Genomic DNA, 22,532 nt, shown 5'->3' on the forward strand with positions numbered 1-22,532 from the left:
AGCATTTATTTGGGCTGCAATCTGAGGTGCAGTTAACTCCAATTAATTTATCCTTTGCAGCAGAGGTAACTCTGGGTCTTCCTTTCCTGTGGTTTCATTATAGCGCTTGATGGTTTTTGCGAATGCACTTGAAGAAACTTTCAAAGTTCTTGAAATTTTCCGGAATGACTGACTTTCATGTCTTAAAGTAATGATGGACTGTTGTTTCTCTTTGCTTATTTGAGCTGTTCTTGCCATAATATGGACGTGGTCTTTTAGCAAATAGGGCTATCTTCTATATACCAACCCTACCTTGTCACAACACAACTGATTGGCTCAAGAAAATAAATTCCACAAATTAACTTTTAACAAGGCACACCTGTAAATTGAAATGCATTCCAGGTGACTACATCATGAAGATGGTTGAGAATCCGCCACCTTTTCAGGATCGTCCAGGCCAGATAGTCGACCTTAGGACACTATGAGTGGACACTCTCTCCTGGGTTGGTTTAGCCCAGAATCACCCCTCATACGTCTCCTACCAATACACTCAGTACCTTTAGTTGGGTCTCAGGTTCCTTCAAACCAGCAATTCAGGTTCCGGATGGACAAATTAACCAGATGCTATAAATCCTCAATTAATCCAGTGTGTTTCAGAAACCAGGAGTAAAACGACATGCACTTGTATGACTCTTTGACGACACAGAGTTTCAGAACAATAAAACAAGTTTATTCAAAATTCCAGAAACAGGCATAAAAAAACAAGATCAATCAATCAATCAATCAATCACAAATCAATATCCCCAATCGATGATAAGCAAAAATATAACTTGGATTAAATTGAGAGATGCCTTCAGCGCCCTTAACTAAACCCTTATCTAAACCCTTATTAGTGTGTGTCAATAAAATATGTTTGGTTTATATCAATTTTATGAGAAGCACAGTATTTAATAACAAGAAAAACAGGTTCTTCTCCAAATTATAAACAGATTTTTGTCTCCCCCTTCAGGTTGCTCAGTCCCTCAGTTGGTGTATAAAAAAACTAACAGCTACTTGAACACTTCTATCAATGAGGTAACCTTGAGGGTTCCTCCTAGAAGGTACTAGAACACTCCTATCAGTGAGGTAACCTTAAGGGTTCCTCCTAGAATGTACTAAAACACTCCTATCAATGAGGTAACCTTAAGGGTTCCTCCTAGAATGTACTAGAACACTCATATCAATGAGGTAACCTTCAGGGTTCCTATCAATGAGGTAACCTTCAGGGTTCCTCCTAGAAGGTACTAGAACACTCATATCAATGAGGTAACCTTCAGGGTTCCTCCTAGAAAGTACTAGAATACTTTCAGAATAAAAACCAAGTATATTTTTTCAGCCCCCACTAACCTCCACGTTTTCCCACCTAGGCAGGATGTACGCTTCAACCTACTTGCTACTCTGACCTGGGGATTTCCAGATCAAGCTAGCACCCTTAATATACTTCATGAACATCAACTTCTTAAAACATACATTTTTCAAACATGAACCTTTCCTATTCCCTTCACCCTCCTACCTTTAACTAAATTATAGTCTTTCTACAACCTAATTTATTACTCCACTTATATTAATACATCAATATTTTAAACATTTCAACATTATACCATTTTAATGTTTCATTATCAACCTCCTAAGGCCTTGACCTCTAAGGCTAATCAAACAGTCTATATGATTCACACCTTAAGGAAAACAACATAACTCTCCTAACCTTTAACTGCATTATTTTAACACACCGTTAATATCTCTCAATGTATATCTCCCAATGTTTAATAACCTGTCTACAGGAAAGAACCTCAGTCTACCTCTGTACATTACCAAACAGGAAAGATCCTCAGTCTACCTCTGTACATTACCAAACAGGAAAGAACCTCAGTCTACCTCTGTACATTACCAAACAGGAAAGAACCTCAGTCTACCTCTGTACATTACCAAACAGGAAAGAACCTCAGTCTACCTCTGTACATTACCAAACAGGAAATAACCTCAGTCTACCTCTGTACATTACCAAACAGGAAAGAATCTCAGTCTATCTCTGTACATCCAGTAAGACGTAGTGTAGTGTCAGTTCATTCAACTAATCTTGGCAACCCACGAGAGATTATTACAAATCAACCGTATTCTGTCATTATAAGGAACCACTCCTTCTTCAAAAGAACTATCTGCAGAATCAGAACCAGGAAGAAAAGACAAGTAGAAGTGAAGAAAGTTGAGCTGACTTCCTGTTCCTCCCTCAGGGACTGATGTCATGAGTGGCTAACAGGCGTAGCATGAAGTCCCCTGGCAGCCCTAGTCTGATCAGTTCCACACGGAGCTGGAAACAGAACACACACAGTGATTATCAGGTAGAGCTGAGGAGAAACCTGTCTGATCTGACAGTGACACTGACCTGCTGAAACACCACGTTTCTGATGTAATCATCTGTCAGTGGGATCAGAGAGGACACTTTTATCCTCAGTACAACAACGTATCCTGTGGAAACACAGTTAGTCCACATTATTACAACACACATACAAATTTTGTTTTTTAAAAATTTGAACAAAAGTTAATTTTGTACTTACTAGGCCCACTGCTCTTTGTTGTACTGTCCACAATATGGGTTGTGAGATCGGTGGTTGGGTTTGTACTTAAAGTTGGGGATGCTGTGGTTGCGTATGTACTGAAATTTGTGGGCGTGGTTGGAAGTTCCGGTGCAATCTGTGTGGTCGTGAGGTTTATTGTCAGAGGAGGGGAGGTTGTTGGTTCCTCTGTGGTCGTGAGGTTTATTGTCAGAGGAGGGGAGGTTGTTGGTTCCTCTGTGGTCGTGAGGTTTATTGTCAGAGGAGGGGAGGTTGTTGGTTCCTCTGTGGTCGTGAGGTTTATTGTCAGAGGAGGGGAGGTTGTTGGTTCCTCTGCGGTCGTGAGGTTTATTGTCAGAGGAGGGGAGGTTGTTGGTTCCTCTGCGGTCGTGAGGTTTATTGTCAGAGGAGGGGAAGTTGTTGGCTCTGTGGTTATGATGGCTGTAGCACAAAGGACAGAAACAGATAGACAGACAGTCAGAGATGTGTTGATTGGATGATTGAGTGGTAATTATCTCAAACATGCATTTCAACTGGAATCTGTAAGTAACAGTGAGACTAGCAGAACACCAGGAAGGGGATCATTAACCTCTTCCTGTAGTGAAACTGTACCCACCGCTTGTGTTTCCAACCCTGACGATCACACAGCGCAGCTCAGAGTGATACTTGGAACTGAGAAGATCAACAGAACAACTGTTACACCGTTCAGATCTTTGTTAAACAGCATTTAATGAAACATTTCAAAACCAACCACATTCCATTGGTTTAATGAAACATGTCAAAAACCAAACCAACCACAGACCATTGGTTTAACTTCTTTGGGATAGGGGGCAGTATTTTCACGGCCGGAAAAAAAACATACCCGATTTAATCTGGTTACTACTCCTGCTCAGAAACCAGAATATGCATATAATTAGATTTGGATAGAAAACACTCTAAAGTTTCTAAAACTGTTTGAATGGTGTCTGTGAGTATAACAGAACTCATATGGCAGGCCAAAACCTGAGAAGATTCCATGCAGGAAGTGCCCTGTCTGACAATTTGTTATCCTTCTGTTACATCTCTATCGACATTACAGCATCTGTGCTGTAACGTGACACTTTCTAAGGCTTCCATTGGCTCTCTAAAGCCGCCAGAAAGTGGAATGGGGTGTCTGCTGTCTCTGGGCAAAGTATAGGAGCAGAGTTTGTAAGTGGTCAGCCTGGTGACAGTGAGACTGGAGATGCGCGTTCATGAGACTTCTCCATTTTTTTCTTTCAGTCTTTGAATGAATACAACGTTGCCCGGTTGGAATATTATCGCTATTTTACGAGAAAAATAGCATAAAAATTGATTTTAAACAGCGTTTGACATGCTTCTAAGTACGGCGATGGAATATTTTGATTTTTTTTGTCACGAAATGCGCTCGCGCGTTACCCTTCGGATAGTGACCTGAACGCATGAACAAAACGGAGGTATTTGGATATAACTATGGATTATTTGGAACCAAAACAACATTTGTTGTTGAAGTAGAAGTCCTGGGAGTGCATTCTGATGAAGAACAGCAAAGGTAATTGTCACAAACCTCTTCGTCAGAAGATATGTTGAAATCGCTGTCGGACAAAGTGAACCAATATGCAGCAGATTGCGTGCTCATCATCTTTTATTTTAAATGAGAACACGAGGAAAAATCAATAAACAAAACTCACGACAGGAACAGTGTAGCAGGCTAAACAAAAGCAGTGCTAACATACAACTACCCACCATACAAAACAAACATACCTCTGCCACGCCCTGACCAAATAATACAAATAATCCTCTATACTGGTCAGGACGTGACAGTACCCCCCCCAAAGGTGCAGACCCCGGATGCACCTTACACAAAACCCAGTAAATACCCCAAAACAAACAGAATATCCCCCTAAACTAAAGGGAGGGAAGGGAGGGTGGCTGCCGTCAACGACGGCACCTGTGCTACACCCCCCCTCCCCAACCAACCTAAACTGGAGGTGGCTCCGGCTCAGGCCTACTGCCCTCCAGACTGCAGACAGACTTGCTCCGTTTCGGGCCGTAGGCAGACTCCCCTTGTTCCGGATCGTAGGCAGACCTCTTCCGTTCCACACTGTAGGTAGACTCATTCGATACACAGTTAATCCTTTTTATTTTCGGATCGTAGGTAGACTCACCTGGTTCTGGGTCACAGGCAGATTCCCTTAGTCCCAGGCCGACCCCCTCGGTTCTGGGTCGCAGGCCGATCCCCTCGGGTTCCCGGGTCACAGGCAGGCTCCCTCGGTTCCGGGTCGCAGGCAGGCTCCCTCGGTTCCGGGTCGCAGGCAGACTCCCTCGGTTCCGGGTCGCAGGCAGACTCCCTCGGTTCCGGGTCGCAGGCAGAAACCCTCGGTTCCGGGTCGCAGGCAGAAACCCTCGGTTCCGGGTCGCAGGCAGTCTCTCTCGGTTCCGGACTAGACACTGTTGCCGGATACTCTGGACTGCACGCTGGTGCCGGATACTCTGGACTGCACGCTGGTGCCGGATACTCTGGACTGCACGCTGGTGCCGGATACTCTGGACTGCACGCTGGTGCCGGATACTCTGGACTGCACGCTGGTGCCAGGCTCTTAAGGCTGGGCTGACGCACTGGAAGCCTGATGCGTGGTGCTGGTACTGGATGTGCCAGTCTGGGGACACGCACCTCAGGGCTAGTGCGAGGAGCGGGAACAGGCCAAATAGGACTAGGCTGGCTCATGGGAAGCTTGGTCTGGGTTGCTGGTACTGGTCATGCCGGACTGGAGGTACCCACTTCCGGGTTAGCACGAGAGGCGGGAACCGGAAAGACTGGGCTATGGAGGCGCACAGGTGGCCTTGACCGCACCGCCTGCACAACCCGTCCTGGCTGGATGGAACTAGCAGCCCTGCACGAGCGGTGTGCTGGTACAGGGCGAACTGGGCTGTGCAGGGGCCTGATGGTTGCCGTACGTAGAGCGGGCATAGGGTAGCCTGGTCCTAGGAGGCGTACCGGCGACCAGACGCGCTTCGCAGGCATCCTCCTACCAGGCTGGATGCCCACTCTAGCACGGCAGCTGCGAGGGGCTGGAATGGCGCGCACCGGACTGTGCGTGCGTATGGGCGAGAGTGCGCACCTCAGCAAAACACGGCGCCCTCCACCTCATACGCTCCTCCATACTCTCACGGGTAGCTGGCTTATGGCTCTATCTAGGCCTAGCCAAACTACCCGTGTGCCCCCCCCAAAAAAATTGGGGGTGCCTCTCCGGCTTCCTTGCCAGAGGTGTTCCTGGTCCACCCCGGCCTTCTTCCACGGGCCCTCTCCGGCCAGAATCTGTTCCCAAGTCCATCTCTCAGTATAGTCCATATATTCCTCGTGCCGCTCCTTTCTCCGCCGCTTGGTCCTGTTGTGGTGGGTAGTTCTGTCACAAACCTCTTCATCAGAACAAAGTGAACCAATATGCAGCGGATTGCGTGCGCATCATCTTTTATTTTAAATGAGAACACGAGGAAAAAAACAATAAACAAAACTCACGACAGGAACAGTGTAGCAGGCTAAACAAAAGCAGTGCTAACATACAACTACCCACCATACAAAACAAAATACCTCTGCCACGCCCTGACCAAATAATACAAATAATCCTCTATACTGGTCAGGACGTGACAGTAATCCAATTTTTCTAATTGTAATTCTGAGTTTAGGTGACCCCGAAGTTGGCGGATGTCAAAATAGCTAGCCGTGATGGCCGAGCTATGTACTCAGAATATTGCAAAATGTGCTTTCGCCAAAAAGCTATTTTAAAATCGGACATAGCGATTGCATAAAGGAGTTCTGTATCTATAAATCTTAAAATAATTGTTATGTATTTTGTCAACGTTTATCATGAGTAATTTAATAAATTCACCGAAAGTTTTCGGTGGGTATGCTAGTTCTGAACATCACATGCTAATGTAAAAAGCTGGTTTTTGATATAAATATGAACTTGATTGAACAAAAAATGCATGCATTGTATAACATAATGTCCTAGGAGTGTCATCTGATGAAGATCATCAAAGGTTAGTGCTGCATTTAGCTGTGGTTTGGGTTTATGTGACATATATGCTTGCTTGGAAAATGGCTGTGTGATTATTTGTGTCTATGTACTCTCCTAACATAATCTAATGTTTTGCTTTCGCTGTAAAGCCTTTTGGAAATCGGACAACGTGGTTCGATTCAGGAGAAGTATCTATAAAATGGTGTAAAATAGTCCTATGTTTGAGAACTTTGAATTATGACATTTTGTGGTTTTAAATTTGGAGCTCTGATTTTTCACTGGCTGTTGAATAGTGTGGGACGATTTCGTCCCATCTCTCCTAGAGAGGTTAATGAAACACGTCAAAATCAAACCAACCACAGACCATTGGTTTAATGAAACAGCAGTCACCTTAACTAATACAACATCAGACCATTGAAGGGAAATGCAGGTTAAAACCTAGTCAGTTGCACAACTGAATGCATTCAACCAAAATGTGTCTGAATGTCCATTTAACTGATAGTCTTGATAGTAGACTACAGAAATTATGGATAATAGTAGTTAATTAATGAGGTTAGTCATGCTAGTTAATTAATGAGGTTAGTCATGCTAGTTAATTAATCAGGTTAGTCATGCTAGTTAATTAATCAGGTTAGTCATGCTAGTTCATTAATTAGGTTAGCCATGCTAGTTCATTAATCAGGTTAGCCATGCTAGTTCATTAATCAGGTTAGTCATGCTAGTTAATTTTGTGCCTTTATTTAATCAGGTTAGTCATTATGTTGTGCTATAAGTTTCCAGTTGAAGTGGCTGCAGACTGACCTGTCGTTCACTCCCTGAGCGATGAAGCACACAGGATAGTACCCTCCCTCCTCATCCTCAGTGGGCGTCCATCTTAGAAGGTACTCTCCTGAGACAATGGTGTTCTCTGTGATACCGGAAGGTCCACTCACCAACAGCTCTGAAACCCTTAAACACACAGGGAGAAAAAAAATACAGTAATTTTTATTATGAACCCCATTAGCTGTTGCTGAAGTAGCAGCTACTCTTCCTGGCGTCACACAAAACATGACATTATACGTAACATTAATAGACAATAAAAGCTCAAGGACAGAACTGCATCACTTCAAAATCTGAATAAAATAATAAAACATCTCCTTTCTTGAAATGGAATGTGTTAAAAATGTCTTGAATAAAGTTGACATGTCAGTTTATGTATTGACTGTAGATGCCAGATCAGGAACCATATCAGTTTATGTATTGACTGTAGATGCCAGATCAGGAACCATATCAGTTTATGTATTGACTGTAGATGCCAGATCAGGAACCATATCAGTTTATGTATTGACTGTATAGTTGTATTTGTGTTTATTATGGATCTCCATTAGATGCTGCCTAGCCTTCACTGTCCCGCTGTTCCATAAGGTGTATTTGTATCTGTTTTTTAAATCTGATTCTACAGCTTGCAAGGGAGGAGTGAAAACCCGCTGACACACTGGTTCGTCTAACGGTTCGTCTAACGTTTAAAACCCCTGATTTAGGCTATACCTATCTGCTATGTGTTTCCACGTTTCCTTTCTCTTACGTGGAGTTGGTAGCCTGTGCTCTGACAGTGATTTCCAGGGGTTGGTCTGCAGAGGCGTTCAGCAGTGCACCCTGGGCTGGTGTTGGAGACAGGAACATGGGTAGGTACAACCCCTCCATACAGGATGTCACCGGGGGGTCCACTGAGAGACAAACCATGGAGTATTGAGATACAACACATAGCGTCATGTTTTTCAGTATAAATCATTACCACAACTCCTCTACTATGCTACAGGTTTGGAAACTCTGCATAAAATGCAATGACAATCAAATTCACTACTTCTAATACTACTGGAAACAAGCCATAGGCATTATCTTATTCTCTACAGAGAAACAACTTATTAGAAACTACCTAGATATAAAGATAAACTACCTAGATATAAAGATAATGTCACGTTTTTCGTAGACATTGGACCAAGGCGCAGTGCTCATATTTCACTTTTAAAACAACAAACCGTACGAACGAACATGTTGCAGGCTAAACACAAAGCTATGCTACTTCAACTACCCACAAATACCCCATACAAAACAACCCCTATACATAGGACCTTCAATCAGAGGCAATGAGGAACAGCTGCCTCCAATTCAAGGTCAAATCAATAAACTGAACATAGACGTAAACAACCTAGAACTAACATAGAATACACTAACCTAGAACCTAAACCTAAAACCCCGGTACACTCTAAACCAACACCCCTCTACATAAACACATAGCCCAATAAACCCCGAAACACTCTAAACAAACACCCCCTGCCACGTCCTGACCAAACTACAATAACAAATAAGCCCTTTACTGGTCAGGACGTGACAGATAAACTACCTAGTTATAAAGATAAACTATATAGATATAAATATAAACTACCTAGATATAAAGATAAACTACCTAGATATAAAGATAAACTACCTAGTTATAAAGATAAACTACCTAGTTATAAAGATAAACTATATAGATATAAAGATAAACTTCCTAGTTATAAAGATAAACTATATAGATAATATATATGTACCTCTCACTGCAAACTGAACAGGCAGTTTGCAGAGAGTATCGTTTGAGGTCCTGTTAGATTGATATCCGTCAGTATAGGAGAGAGAGATGGACTGAGTAGGGAAATCCTCCATCACCATCTGAACTGCATATGTTCCAGTGGTATTACTGTTGCCCCAAAATGACAAGGTGCAGTTCTGAGGGAGACAAGATAAAAACAAGATTAAAGGGGCAATATGTTATTGCTACATACATTTTTTGACTTTTAAATCATACATATAAATCTATAGATTCTTGAAGGATATAACTTCCAAATGCTTTATGATCTTAGTTCAACTGTCGTAACAATACATTTACAGGAAAGTCACTAGGTAATCCAAGGCTCTCCAATCAGAATGGGAGCCTGCTGCTAGCTGGTTCTCCAATCAGAATGGAAGCCTGCTGCTAGCTGGCTCTCCAATCAGAATGGAAGCCTGCTGCTAGCTGGCTCTCCAATCAGAATGGAAGCCTGCTGCTAGCTGGCTCTCCAATCAGAATGGAAGCCTGCTGCTAGCTGGCTCTCCAATCAGAATGGAAGCCTGCTGCTAGCTGGCTCTCCAATCAGAATGGGCGCCTGCTGCTAGCTGGCTCTCCAATCAGAATGGAAGCCTGCTGCTAGCTGGCTCTCCAATCAGGATGGAAGCCTGCTGCTAGCTGGCTCTCCAATCAGAATGGGCGCCTGCTGCTAGCTGGCTCTCCAATCAGAATGTGAGCCTGCTGCTAGCTGGCTCTCCAATCAGAATGTGAGCCTGCTGCTAGTTGGCTCTCCAATCAGAATGTGAGCCTGCTGCTAGTTGGCTCTCCAATCAGGATGGAAGCCTGCTGTTAGTAATGGCGAAGTTGCTGCATCTGAAATAAAGTTATAATGGTATCATTGAAATATATATATTTTTGTATTCTAATATCACCCAAGACCTTCATTAACACACCCTAATTATTATTTTTCAGATAAAATACAGATTGTTCAGCTTGTTGTATCTTGTTATAAATTCATCATCATAGTCCATTGTCTGTGTTGTTTTATTTGGATACTAACCTCTCGTAGAGTGAAGTCATTAGGAAGGTCACTTGATGTGTAACACTCATCCGTTGGTACTGCATATCTGCATCTGACCTGATCCCCATCTGGATCAAACAGCAACAGGTTGAAATCTCTTTGACAATTAGCAGGGACACTGAGAGAGAGAGAGAGAGAGAGAGAGCGCGAGAGAGAGAGAGCAAGCGAGAGAGAGAGAGAGAAAGCGAGAGAGAGAGAGAAAGCGAGAGAGAGAGAGAGACAGAGAGAGAGAGAGAGGGATTATTGCAGTGTTTCAGACCTGTTTTCTATTGACTGAATACAACACACAGATTGATAAAATCTCTTCTTCATCAAACTAAATCACTTAACACTGATCAGTAGGAGTATTTACCGCATCAGAGGTATGACAGTGGTCTGTGGAGATCGGTTGACTGTCCCCGTGTCAGACCTGACCCCAAGATCCACATGAGTCAACAGCCTCCAACTAAAAACAGAATTATCATTGTCTATCCAGCAACAGCTATCCAATCTGTAATGATTTAGAGACAAAGGTGAAAGGTAAGTTCCAAAAACACATCCTAAACACTGTTGTTGTTATGGTGTTCATCATGTACAATACTGTGTGTGTTAACTAATGTGTGTTTTCTCCTTCCTGTTGTAAATGGACATGTTGGACATATTCTCTATAACTACTTAGGTCACCAGGATGCAATAACTTAGCTGTTCTCTGTTAATACAAATCAGGTTCATAAACACACTGGTAACGGATGGAAGATTTGAATAGAAAAGAAACACTCACTGCAGATCAAAGGTCTGTGTGTTACTGGAGACGTGTCTAGTCATGACTCCTTCAACCTGACACCAGTCCTCAGATATCCCCATGTCCACGGTGTTAACCACTAGACTGGTCTCATTCCCACAGTCCCCACTGACACACCACCAGGTACCAGAAAAACAGCCGGGAAAGTTTATGGATAGGTGAATGGCTGTCTTGTAACGAAGGTCCACCTGCAACAACCCACTTCATTAAACCACCACTTCAGACACATTGCTAGACTGCTGTCTTTAACAAGTGTGGAACAAAGACAAATGTTCTCTTTGGTAAGGAGGGTAAGAGAACAAGGAGGAGCAAGGCATTCTTCATATAGCTAAATGCCTTTATCATTATGGTACGTTCAATAGTACAGAACATTCTAAACTCTGATTCATTTCATCCTTTGTCAGGGATTACAATGATACAACAAGCCTTCTGTAGAGAACAAACCATGTTCCAACAAAGACTGATTGAAGAGGGACTGGTTAGGCACAACATAATCATTGGTGGACGAAATAGGCAACAGGCAATATCAATTCAAAACAACACTTAGTTATCAACAATAGATAATATCAATTCCAAAATGGTGACGTAGATATATAATGCCTAGTGAAAGTCTACACACCCTCCTTGCACAGTTTGATGCCTTAAAATTGCATCTAATTATGGATTAAATTAGATGTTTTTTTCCAATCGACTTAGACATCGATAAATTGTTGAAACATTTTCAAATTCATAAAAAAACACAGCAGAAAAACAAACAAGATGACTTGGGGGGTGGTAATCTAATGTAGTTCCTTGTAGAAGTAATTTTAAGGCAGCACATTTTGAAGACTTTACAAGGGGTGTGTAGACTCTCAATAGGCACTATATTATCATAATGCATATTAAAGCCTGAAATACTGAGATGACTTGAATAGGAGTGGGTATAGGGGGGCCAGCACGGGGGGCCAGCACAGAACAAAAAAATGTATGAAATGTATGCATTCACCACTGTAAGTCGCTCTGGATAAGAGCGTCTGCTAAATGACTAAAAATGTAAATGTAAAAATGTAAGGTAGTGAATAGGAGTGGGTATAAGCAGTGAATAGGAGTGGGTATAAGTAGTGAATAGGAGTGGGTATACGTAGTGAATAGGAGTGGGTATAAGTAGTGAATAGGAGTGGGTATAAGTAGTGAATATGAGTTGGTATAAGTAGTGAATAGGAGTGGGTATAAGTGGTGAATAGGAGTGGGTATAAGCAGTGAATATGAGTGGGTATAAGAAGTGAATAGGAGTGGGTATACGTAGTGAATAGGAGTGGGTATAAGTAGTGAATAGGAGTGGGTATAAGCAGTGAATATGAGTGGGTATAAGTAGTGAATATGAGTGGGTATAAGTGGTGAATAGGAGTGGGTATAAGCAGTGAATATGAGTGGGTATATGTAGTGAATAGGAGTGGGTTTACGTAGTGAATAGGAGTGGGTATAAGTTGTGAATAGGAGTGGGTATAAGTAGTGAATAGGAGTGGGTATAAGTAGTGAATAGGAGCGGGTATATGTAGTGAATAGGAGTGGGTATAAGTAGTGAATAGGAGTGGGTATAAGTAGTGAATAGGAGTGGGTATAAGTGGTGAATGTTCTGTTATAATATCCACCCGGCACAGCCAGAAGAGGACTGGCCACCCCTCAGAGCCTGGTTCCTCTCTAGGTTTCTTCATAGGTTCTGGCCTTTCTATGGAGTTTTTCCTAGCCACCATGCTTCTACGCCTGCTTTGTAAGGCACAACGTTTCCCTTTGGTCTGCGGTGCATGTCTGCTGCCCTCTAGTGTTTAATGTCATGTCATTTATGGCTCTCCTTTTCTCACTTCTTATACCCACTCCTATTCATTATCAATCAATCAATCAATCAATCAATCAATCAATCAAATGTATTTATAAAGCCATTCTTACATCAGCTGATATCTCAAAGTGCTGTACAGAAACCCAGCCTAAATCCCCAAACAGCAAACATTTCTTCAAGTCTCTTGTCTGGAGTCTATTTTACAAGCCTGTTGAGGTAAGAATAGGTTTGCAAAACACCTGGTAATTTACAAAAGTTGCAATTTTTTTTTCTTCATTTTACAGGTAATTTTGGAAATCTATGGAAATAATAATTAAAAAAATATATATTTTATATACTTTCTATTTTCAGTTAACTCCTTGAATGTTTTCAACATTCTGGTAGCTTACTGGTAAATGTTGGTAGTTTACTGGTACATTTAGAAAGTTACCAGTAAAACTCCAAACCCTATGAAGAACCTATTTTTAAAGATGACAACAAGAAGAAATAAGCGTTTTTCTCAGTTGAAGAAAACACTGAAAACTGCAATACGTAGAAATGTGAGTTATAGATCTGTCTTTTTGTGTCTTTTACTTTCTGTTTTGTACACCAGTTTCAAACAGCTGAAAATACTATATTGTTGGTTATGGAAAATATATTTCACAGCAGTTTAGATCTACGCTATACATGCTTGTTCTGTCACCAACTGAAATTAGACAAACTATTAGAATTGTAGCAACCAGGAAATGACAGTGATTTCTGCATAGTGGATCTTTAATAGGAAGCATCATCATTGTCATTGGTCTCACCCTGTAGGTTCCATCTGGGTTGGTCCCTCTGGGGTTGAAGGTCATGGTTCCTCCTGAGAAGTGGGTGGCCCAGGAGCAGGAGACCATCAGCAGCAGTACTAGTAGGGAGGACTGGGAGGGAGACATGGTGTCTGTCTCTCTGTCTCTCTCTCTCTCTCTCTGTCGGTCTCTCTGTCTCTCTGTCTGAGTCTCTCTGAGTACTGACTCTACTTTAATAGACACATGTACAGTAGTGGCACATGCGCACATGAACCTGCAAGTACACTGAACTACACACACACACACACACACACAAACATTTACAGAAGCACGGTGCATTAGGAGTCACTCTCAGAAGCAGACTAACACGTTTTAATCACCAGACTGACAATGGAATCTCGGTGTGGTAAAAGATTGTTGTTTGTAACTTGAAAAGATTCAGGGCAAGATACCAGAGCAGACTTGAAGGCATCATGGCAGCCCACTGGGCACACAATGGTTACATTTACATTTACATTCACGTCATTTAGCAGATGCTCTTATCCATAGCGACTTACAAATTGGTGCATTCACCTTATGATATCCAGTGGAACAACCACTTTACAATAGTACATCTATATCTTTTTGGGGGGGAGGGTATGGGGGGGAGGGTTAGAAGGATTACTTAATCCTATCCCAGGTATTCCTTAAAGAGGTGGGGTTTCAGGTGTCTCCAGAAGGTGGTGATTGACTCCGCTGTCCTGGCATCGTGAGGGAGCTTGTTCCACCATTGGGGTGCCAGAGCAGCGAACAGTTTTGACTGGGCTGAGCGGGAACTGTGCTTCCGCAGAGGTAGGGAGGCCAGCAGGCCAGAGGTGGATGAACGCAGTGACCTTCTTTGGGTGTAGGGACTGATCAGAGCCTGAAGGTACGGAGGTGCCGTTCCCCTCACAGCTCCGTTGGCAAGCACCATGGTCTTGTAGCAGATGCAAGCTTCAACTGGAAGCCAGTGGAGTGTGCGGAGGAGCGGGGTGACGTGAGAGAACTTGGGAAGGTTGAACACCAGACGGGCTGCGGCGTTCTGGATGAGTTGTAGGGGTTTAATGGCACAGGCAGCTTGAGCCCCGCCAACAGTGAGTTGCAGTAATCCAGACGGGAGATGAAAAGTGCCTGGATTAGGACCTGCGCCGCTTCCTGTATGAGGCAGGGTCGTACTCTGCGAATGTTGTAGAGCATGAACCTTCAGGATTGGGTCACCACCTTGATGTTAGCGGAGAACGACAGGGTGTTGTCCAGGGTTACGCCAAGGCTCTTAGCACTTTGGGAGGAGGACACACAGGAGTTGTCAACCGTGATGGCGACATCATGGAACGGGCAGTCCTTCCCCGGGAGGAAGAGCAGCTCCGTCTTGCCGAGGTTCAGCTTGAGGTGGTGATCCGTCATCCACACTGATATGTCTGCCAGACATGCAGATATGCGATTCGCCATCTGGTTTTCAGAAGGGGGAAAGGAGAAGATTAATTGTGTGTCGTCTGCGTAGCAATGATAGGAGAGACCATGTGAGGATATGACAGAGCCAAGTGACTTGGTGTATAGTGAGAATAGGAGAGGGCCTAGAACTGAGCCCTGGGGGACACCAGTGGTGGGGACACCAGTGGTGAGAGCACGTGGTGCGGAGATGGATTCTAGCCACGCCACCTGGTAGGAGCGACCTGTCAGGTAGGACGCAATCCAGGAGTGAGCCGCGCCGGAGATGCCCAACTCGGAGAGGGTGGAGAGGAGGATCTGATGGTTCACAGTATCAAAGACAGCAGATAGGTCTAGAAGGATGAGAGCAGAGGAGAGAGAGTTAGCTTTAGCAGTGCGGAGAGCCTCCGTGACACAGAGAAGAGCAGTCTCAGTTGAATGACCAGTCTTGAAACCTGACTGATTTGGATCAAGATGGTCATTCTGAGAGAGATAGCAAGAGAGCTGGCCAAGGACGGCACGCTCAAGAGTTTTGGAGAGAAAAGAAAGAAGGGATACTGGTCTGTAGTTGTTGACATCGGATGGATCGAGTGTAGGTTTTTTGAGAAGGGGTGCAACTCTCGCTCTCTTGAAGACGGAAGGGACGTAGCCAGCGGTCAAGGATGAGTTGATGAGCGAGGTGAGGTAAGGGAGAAGGTCTCCGGAAATGGTCTGGAGAAGAGAGGAGGGGATAAGGTCAAGCGGGCAGGTTGTTGGGCGGCCGGCCGTCACAAGACGCAAGATTTCATCTGGAGAGAGAGGGGAGAAAGAGGTCAAAGCATAGGGTAGGGCAATGTGAGCAGGACCAGCGGTGTCGTTTGATTTAACAAACGAGGATCGGATGTCGTCGACCTTCTTTTCAAAATGGTTGACGAAGTCATCCGCAGAGAGGGAGGAGGGGGGGAGGGGGAGGAGGATTCAGGAGGGAGGAGAAGGTGGCAAAGAGCTTCCTAGGGTTAGAGGCAGATGCTTGGAAGTTAGAGTGGTGGAAAGTGGCTTTAGCAGCAGAAACAGAGGAGGAAAATGTAGAGAGGAGGGAGTGAAAAGATGCCAGGTCCGCAGGGAGGCTAGTTTTCCTCCATTTCCGCTCGGCTGCCCGGAGCCCTGTTCTGTGAGCTCGCAATGAGTCGTCAAGCCACAGAGCAGGAGGGGAGGACCGAGCCGGTCGGGAGGATAGGGGACATAGAGAGTCAAAGGATGCAGAAAGGGAGGAGAGGAGGGTTGAGGAGGCAGAATCAGGAGATTGGTTGGAGAAGGATTAAGCAGAAGTAATTAAACGTTGGCTAGCTAACACAAAGTCAGTCCTGCTAGCTACACAAGTGGACAACACATCTCGAATGTTCAGAAAGTTAAGCTTATGTTGCAAAAATCTTATTGACTAAAAATGATACAGCTAGCTGGTAGGGTTAGCTAGCTAGCAGTGGGCGCGTTGTTGACTATGTTAGAAAATGTAGCTGGCTAGCTAACCTCGATAGTTACTCTGTACTACGCCTTTATCGTACAGCTATGTAGCTAGCTAACATTACCCTAAATAGTACTGGCTGATATAGTACTGAGTAATATAATACAATACTGAGTAATACTGTACTGAGTAATATAGTTCTGAGTAATATAGTACTGGGTAATATAGTACTGGCTAATATAGTACTGGGTAATACAGTTCTAAGAAATGTAGTGCTTTGTAATACAATGCTGGGTAATATAGTACTGAGTTATACAGTGCTGAGTAATACATTACTGAGTAGTACAGTACTGATTAATACATTACTGGGAAATATAGTACTGGGCCACACACTGGTTAAATCAACAATGTTTTCACATTGGTTCAATGAAATGATGTGGAACCAACGCGGAATAGATGTTGAATTGACGTCTGTACCCAGTGGGAGGTGGCAGGGTCCTGGAACACAGGCAGGAATTCATTGAAAAATACACTTTTTTTGTTACTAACTTTGCATTACATAGATTCATCACAAACACAACATACAACATATATAGTTACAATAATAAACAACTTAAATAAACATTTTACAATGTTAAATGTACAGGGAAGCTTGTTAAATGTCAACATCAGACCAATAATGTACAGACACCCAGTAACTGACACCAACAGACAGTAACAGACAGTAGCATACAGTAACAGACAGTAGCAGACAGTAACAGACAGTAGCAGACAGTAACAGACAGTAACAGACAGTAGCAGACAGTAGCAGACAGTAACAGACAGTAACAGACAGTAGCAGACAGTAGCAGACAGTAACAGACAGTAACAGACAGTAGCAGACAGTAGCAGACAGTAACAGACAGTAACAGACAGTAGCAGACAGTAGCAGACAGTAACAGACAGTAACAGACAGTAGCAGACAGTAACAGACAGTAACAGACAGTAGCAGACAGTAACAGACAGTAACAGACAGTAGCAGACAGTAGCAGACAGTAGCAGACAGTAACAGACAGTAGCAGAGTAACAGACAGTAGCAGACAGTAGCAGACAGTAACAGACAGTAACAGACAGTAGCAGACAGTAACAGACAGTAACAGACAGTAACAGACAGTAGCAGACAGTAGCAGACAGTAACAGACAGTAACAGACAGTAGCAGACAGTAGCAGACAGTAACAGACAGTAACAGACAGTAGCAGACAGTAGCAGACAGTAACAGACAGTAGCAGACAGTAACAGACAGTAGCAGACAGTAACAGACAGTAGCAGACAGTAACAGACAGTAGCAGACAGTAACAGACAGTAACAGACAGTAGCAGACAGTAACAGACAGTAACAGACAGTAACAGACAGTAACAGACAGTAACAGACAGTAGCAGACAGTAACAGACAGTAGCAGACAGTATCAGTAACAGACAGTAGCAGACAGTAACAGACAGTAACAGACAGTAACAGACAGTAGCAGACAGTAGCAGACAGTAGCAGACAGTAACAGACAGTAGCAGACAGTAACAGACAGTAGCAGACAGTAGCAGACAGTAGCAGACAGTAACAGACAGTAACAGACAGTAGCAGACAGTAGCAGACAGTAGCAGACAGTAACAGACAGTAACAGACAGTAGCAGACAGTAACAGACAGTAGCAGACAGTATCAGTAACAGACAGTAGCAGACAGTAACAGACAGTAACAGACAGTAGCAGACAGTAGCAGACAGTAACAGACAGTAGCAGACAGTAGCAGACAGTAGCAGACAGTAGCAGACAGTAACAGACAGTAGCAGACAGTAGCAGACAGTAACAGACAGTAACAGACAGTAACAGACAGTAGCAGACAGTAGCAGACAGTAGCAGACAGTAACAGACAGTAGCAGACAGTAGCAGACAGTAACAGACAGTAACAGACAGTAGCAGACAGTAGCAGACAGTAACAGACAGTAACAGACAGTAGCAGACAGTAACAGACAGTAGCAGACAGTAACAGACAGTAGCAGACAGTAGCAGACAGTAACAGACAGTAGCAGACAGTATCAGTAACAGACAGTAGCAGACAGTAACAGACAGTAACAGACAGTAGCAGACAGTAGCAGACAGTAGCAGACAGTAACAGACAGTAACAGACAGTAGCAGACAGTAGCAGACAGTAACAGACAGTAGCAGACAGTAACAGACAGTAACAGACAGTAGCAGACAGTAGCAGACAGTAGCAGACAGTAACAGACAGTAGCAGACAGTAGCAGACAGTAACAGACAGTAACAGACAGTAGCAGACAGTAACAGACAGTAGCAGACAGTAGCAGACAGTAACAGACAGTAGCAGACAGTAGCAGACAGTAACAGACAGTAGCAGACAGTAGCAGACAGTAGCAGTAAAAGTCTTACTGCTGACCACAGCTTTCAGTTACTGCTGATTTCTTTCTTCTTTTCTACTTCAACTCTCTAAAAATGTATTTTAAGAAGAACTCTGACTGGTGTGTGAAGTTTGTTTCTCCTCATTTGGTAATGCAGAAATTAGCCTCCACACCTTCTCTCTCCTTCTCTCCCCTTCAACTCTCTCTCACTTCTCTCTCTCCTTCTGTCACGGCCGTCGTAGTGAGTAGACCAAAATGTAGCTGGTACGTGAATGCTCATGTTACTTTTATTAGAACATTACACAAAAACAAGAAAACGAATGAACGACAGCTAAACAGTCTTGCAGGCTATACACAGCAGTGCAAAAACAACTTCCCACAAAAGACAGGTGGAAAAAGGGCTACTTAAGTATGGCTCCCAATCAGCAACAACGATGTACAGCTGTTCCTGATTGAGAGCCATACCAGGCCAACACAAAGAAATACACAACATAGAAAAAACATAGAAATACAAAAACATAGAACCATACCCAAAAACCCCGATAACACAAAACAAACACACCCCTGCCACGCCCTGACCAAACTACATTAACAAATAACCCCTTATACTGGTCAGAACGTGACAGTACCCCCCCCCCCCAAAGTTGCAGACCCAGGATGCACCTGAAACAAAAAACTAACAAAACAATAACCCATAACAATAAATCCCAAAACTACAGGGGAGGGAAGGGAGGCTGGCCACGATCACCGACGGTTCTAGTGCAACACCCCCCCTCCCCAATCGTCGTACCACGGAGGTGGCTCAGGCTCTGGCCTTAGTCCCCAACGTAACCTGTCCACCCCCGCTGAAGGCTCAGGGCTAAGGCACGTCGCTGGAGACCTCGGGCTGATGCGCGTCGCTGGAGACCTCAAGCTGAAGCGCGACTCTGGAAGCTCTGGACTGGAGGGCGACTCTGGAAGCTTCAGACTGGAGGGCGACTCTGGAAGCTCCGGACTGGAGGGCGACTCTGGCTGCGCCGGTTCCGGACTGGAGGGCGTCTCTGTCGGCTCCGGACTGTGGGCCGTCTCTGTCGGCTCCGGACTGTGGGCCGTATCTGTCGGCTCCGGACTGTGGGCCGTCTCTGTTGGCTCCGGACTGTGGGCTGTCTCTGGCGGCTCCGGACTGTGGGCCGTCTTTGCAGGCTCCGGACTGTAGGACGTCGCTGGACGCACTGGACGGGGCACTGTCGCCGGAAGCTCTAGACGGGGCACTGTCGCCGGAAACTCTAGACGGGGCACTGTCGCTGGAAGCTCTGGACGGGGCACTGTCGCCGGAAGCTCTGGACGGGGTACTGTCGTCGGAACCTCTGGACTGGAGCTGTGCACTGAAGGCCTGATGCGTGGGGCTCTATTAGGAGGTGCCAGACTATTTTCACGCACCACAGGGCTGGTGCGAGGAGCAGGAGCAGGACGAACTGGACTGGGTTGACGCACTGGAGGCCTGGTGCGTGGGGCTGGTACTGGAGGTACCAGACTGGAGACACGCACCCCAAGGCTAGTGCGAGGAGCGGGAACAGGACGTACTGGACTGGGCTGACGCACTGGAGGCCTGGTTCGTGGTGCTGGCTTTGGAGGCGCCAGACTGGAGACACGGCTAGTGCGGGGAGCGGGAACAGGATACACTGGGCCGCGGAGGCACACTGGCAGTCTCGAGCGCAGGACTGGGACCACCCGTACTGGCTGGGTGCCCGCTTCCCCCCGGAAAATGCGGGAAGCTGGCACCGAGCACACCGGCCTGTGGATGCTCGGCCTTGACGCCTTGCGCATCACCCCATAGCACGGGGCCTGACCAGTACCACGCTGCCTCTGGTAAGCACGGGGAGTTGGCTTAGGGCTCAACCCTGGCCCAGCCAAACTACCCGTGTGCCACCCTCAACAAAAATGTTTGGGGCTGCCTCTCGTAGTGAGTAGACCAAAATGCAGCTGGTACGTGAATGCTCATATTACTTTTATTAGAACATTACACAAAAACAAGAAAACGAATGAACGACAGCTAAACAGTTTTGCAGGCTATACACAGCAGTACAAAAACAACTTCTCACAAAAGACAGGTGGAAAAAGGGCTACCTAAGTATGGCTCCCAATCAGCAACAACAATGTACGCCCTGACCAAACTACAATAACCAATATCCCCTTAAATTGGTCAGGACGTGACACCTTCTCTCTCCTTCTCTTCTCTTCAACGCTCCTGTCTCTCCTTCTCTCCCTTTCAACTCTCCTCTTATCTCTCTCTCCTCTGTCTAGATCTCCAGCCTGCAGTGAGGCATGTCTTGGGCAGAGCCAACAGAGTTGCTGCTGATAAAGAACCAGTTTGACTGTGTGTTGACGTGTCTGACCAGGGGTCTGGCAGTGAGGCATGTCTTTGACAGCAGAGTTTCTGTTGATAATGGACCAGTATGACTGTACGTTGGCATGTCTATAGTTGAGGACTTGGTGGACTGTATGTTCTTTAGGGTTGGGTTTTACTTAGCACTATGTGCTCTCTTCCAGCTGCTTGTAAGAGCACAGATGACAGACGGGCAGGATTCCAGTTGAGGTTGTTTATTGACGCTGATTCACATAGAGCAGTAACGGCACAGCACAGCACAGCACAGCACAGCACAGCACAGCACAGCACAGCACAGCACAGCACAGCATAGCACAGCACAGCACAGCACAGCACAGCACAGCACAGCATAGCATAGTGTACGGCTTGACAATTGTGTTAACAAAAGAGTGTGTGTGGTTCTGATTAGGAGGAAATGAAATACAATAGTAAATGGAAGGTATAAGCTTTATACAACCTCCAATTACATAAGCTATAAATAATATGGCTTCAATTGGTTCTCTGCTGCACAGGGCAATACAACCTAACAGCATGGCTGTGACTTCACTAATGAATGATCAGAGTGAAACTACACAGCACTACTGGGGTGGGTGTAATTTGTGGAACGTTCCAACAGGAATCTGTTCCAAAAACGTTGTAAATAACAAGGTTGCAAACAGACAACACATACAAAGTTGTATAGCGTTAGAATGAGATACCGGGTAAGGAGTGATTTACATTCCGACTTTACGTTACGACTTTACATTCCGACTTTGCATTCCGACTTTACATTCCGACTTTACATTCCGACTTTAAATTCCGACTTTAAATTCCGACTTTGCATTCCGACTTTACATTCCGACTTTACATTCCGACTTTACATTCCGACTTTACATTCCGACTTTAAATTCCGACTTTGCATTCCGACTTTAAATTCCGACTTTAAATTCCGACTTTCCATTCCGACTTGTTAATGTTTCTTTATTGGATATATCTAATAGTAATATCTAATCTTTATATCTAATAGTGTCAATTAAAGAAGAGAAATGTATGTCAAGCATCCATGTGTTTTAAAATGATTGTGTGTGTGTGTGTGTGTGTGTGTGTGTGTGTGTGTGTGTGTCTGTGTGTCTGTGTGTCTGTGTGTCTGTGTCTCTGTCTGTGTGGTGTAGTTTCTCTTAATGTCCACTAGGTGTCGGCATAGTTTCAATATTGTTACACCAGGATCACAACGTTTTCATTTTACTTAAGTAAAAATTATTTAAAGTTCTCCACTACGTTCCGTATATATATATATATATATATATATATATAGTGTA

The 22,532-nt window shown here is 44.5% G+C and overlaps 2 protein-coding genes across 4 annotated transcripts in view; both read right to left on the bottom strand.

The window, feature by feature from the left end:
- Positions 1 to 687: 687 nt before the first annotated feature.
- Positions 688 to 13,801, bottom strand: LOC115153828 (mucin-5AC). Of its 3 annotated transcripts, none has more exons than XM_029699431.1 (12): positions 13,616 to 13,801; positions 10,991 to 11,199; positions 10,583 to 10,720; positions 10,210 to 10,348; positions 9,157 to 9,331; positions 8,151 to 8,292; positions 7,388 to 7,534; positions 3,187 to 3,242; positions 2,998 to 3,011; positions 2,574 to 2,949; positions 2,402 to 2,484; positions 688 to 2,326 (listed from the first exon to the last, which is right to left on the bottom strand). In XM_029699431.1, the coding sequence occupies exons 1-12, from the start codon at positions 13,739 to 13,741 to the stop codon at positions 2,246 to 2,248; spliced, it is 1,686 nt and encodes a 561-aa protein (XP_029555291.1). In that variant the 5' UTR covers positions 13,742 to 13,801; the 3' UTR covers positions 688 to 2,245. The 3 variants fall into 3 exon arrangements, with proteins under 3 accessions (XP_029555291.1, XP_029555293.1, XP_029555290.1); XM_029699433.1 differs by adding an exon at positions 12,938 to 13,035 and having other exon boundaries at positions 2,574 to 3,011; positions 13,616 to 13,800; XM_029699430.1 differs by having other exon boundaries at positions 2,574 to 3,011.
- The window catches only part of LOC115153829 (mucin-5AC), a 56,680-nt gene continuing 34,835 nt past the window's right edge, over positions 688 to 22,532 (bottom strand). The window contains exon 12 of the transcript XR_003867766.1: positions 688 to 1,817. The gene's annotated coding sequence lies outside the window, so the exon portion shown is untranslated. The remainder of the gene's footprint in view (positions 1,818 to 22,532) is intronic.

Source organism: Salmo trutta, chromosome 19 (genome assembly GCF_901001165.1).
Source record: "Salmo trutta chromosome 19, fSalTru1.1, whole genome shotgun sequence".
NCBI classification, from domain to species: Eukaryota; Metazoa; Chordata; class Actinopteri; order Salmoniformes; family Salmonidae; genus Salmo; species Salmo trutta.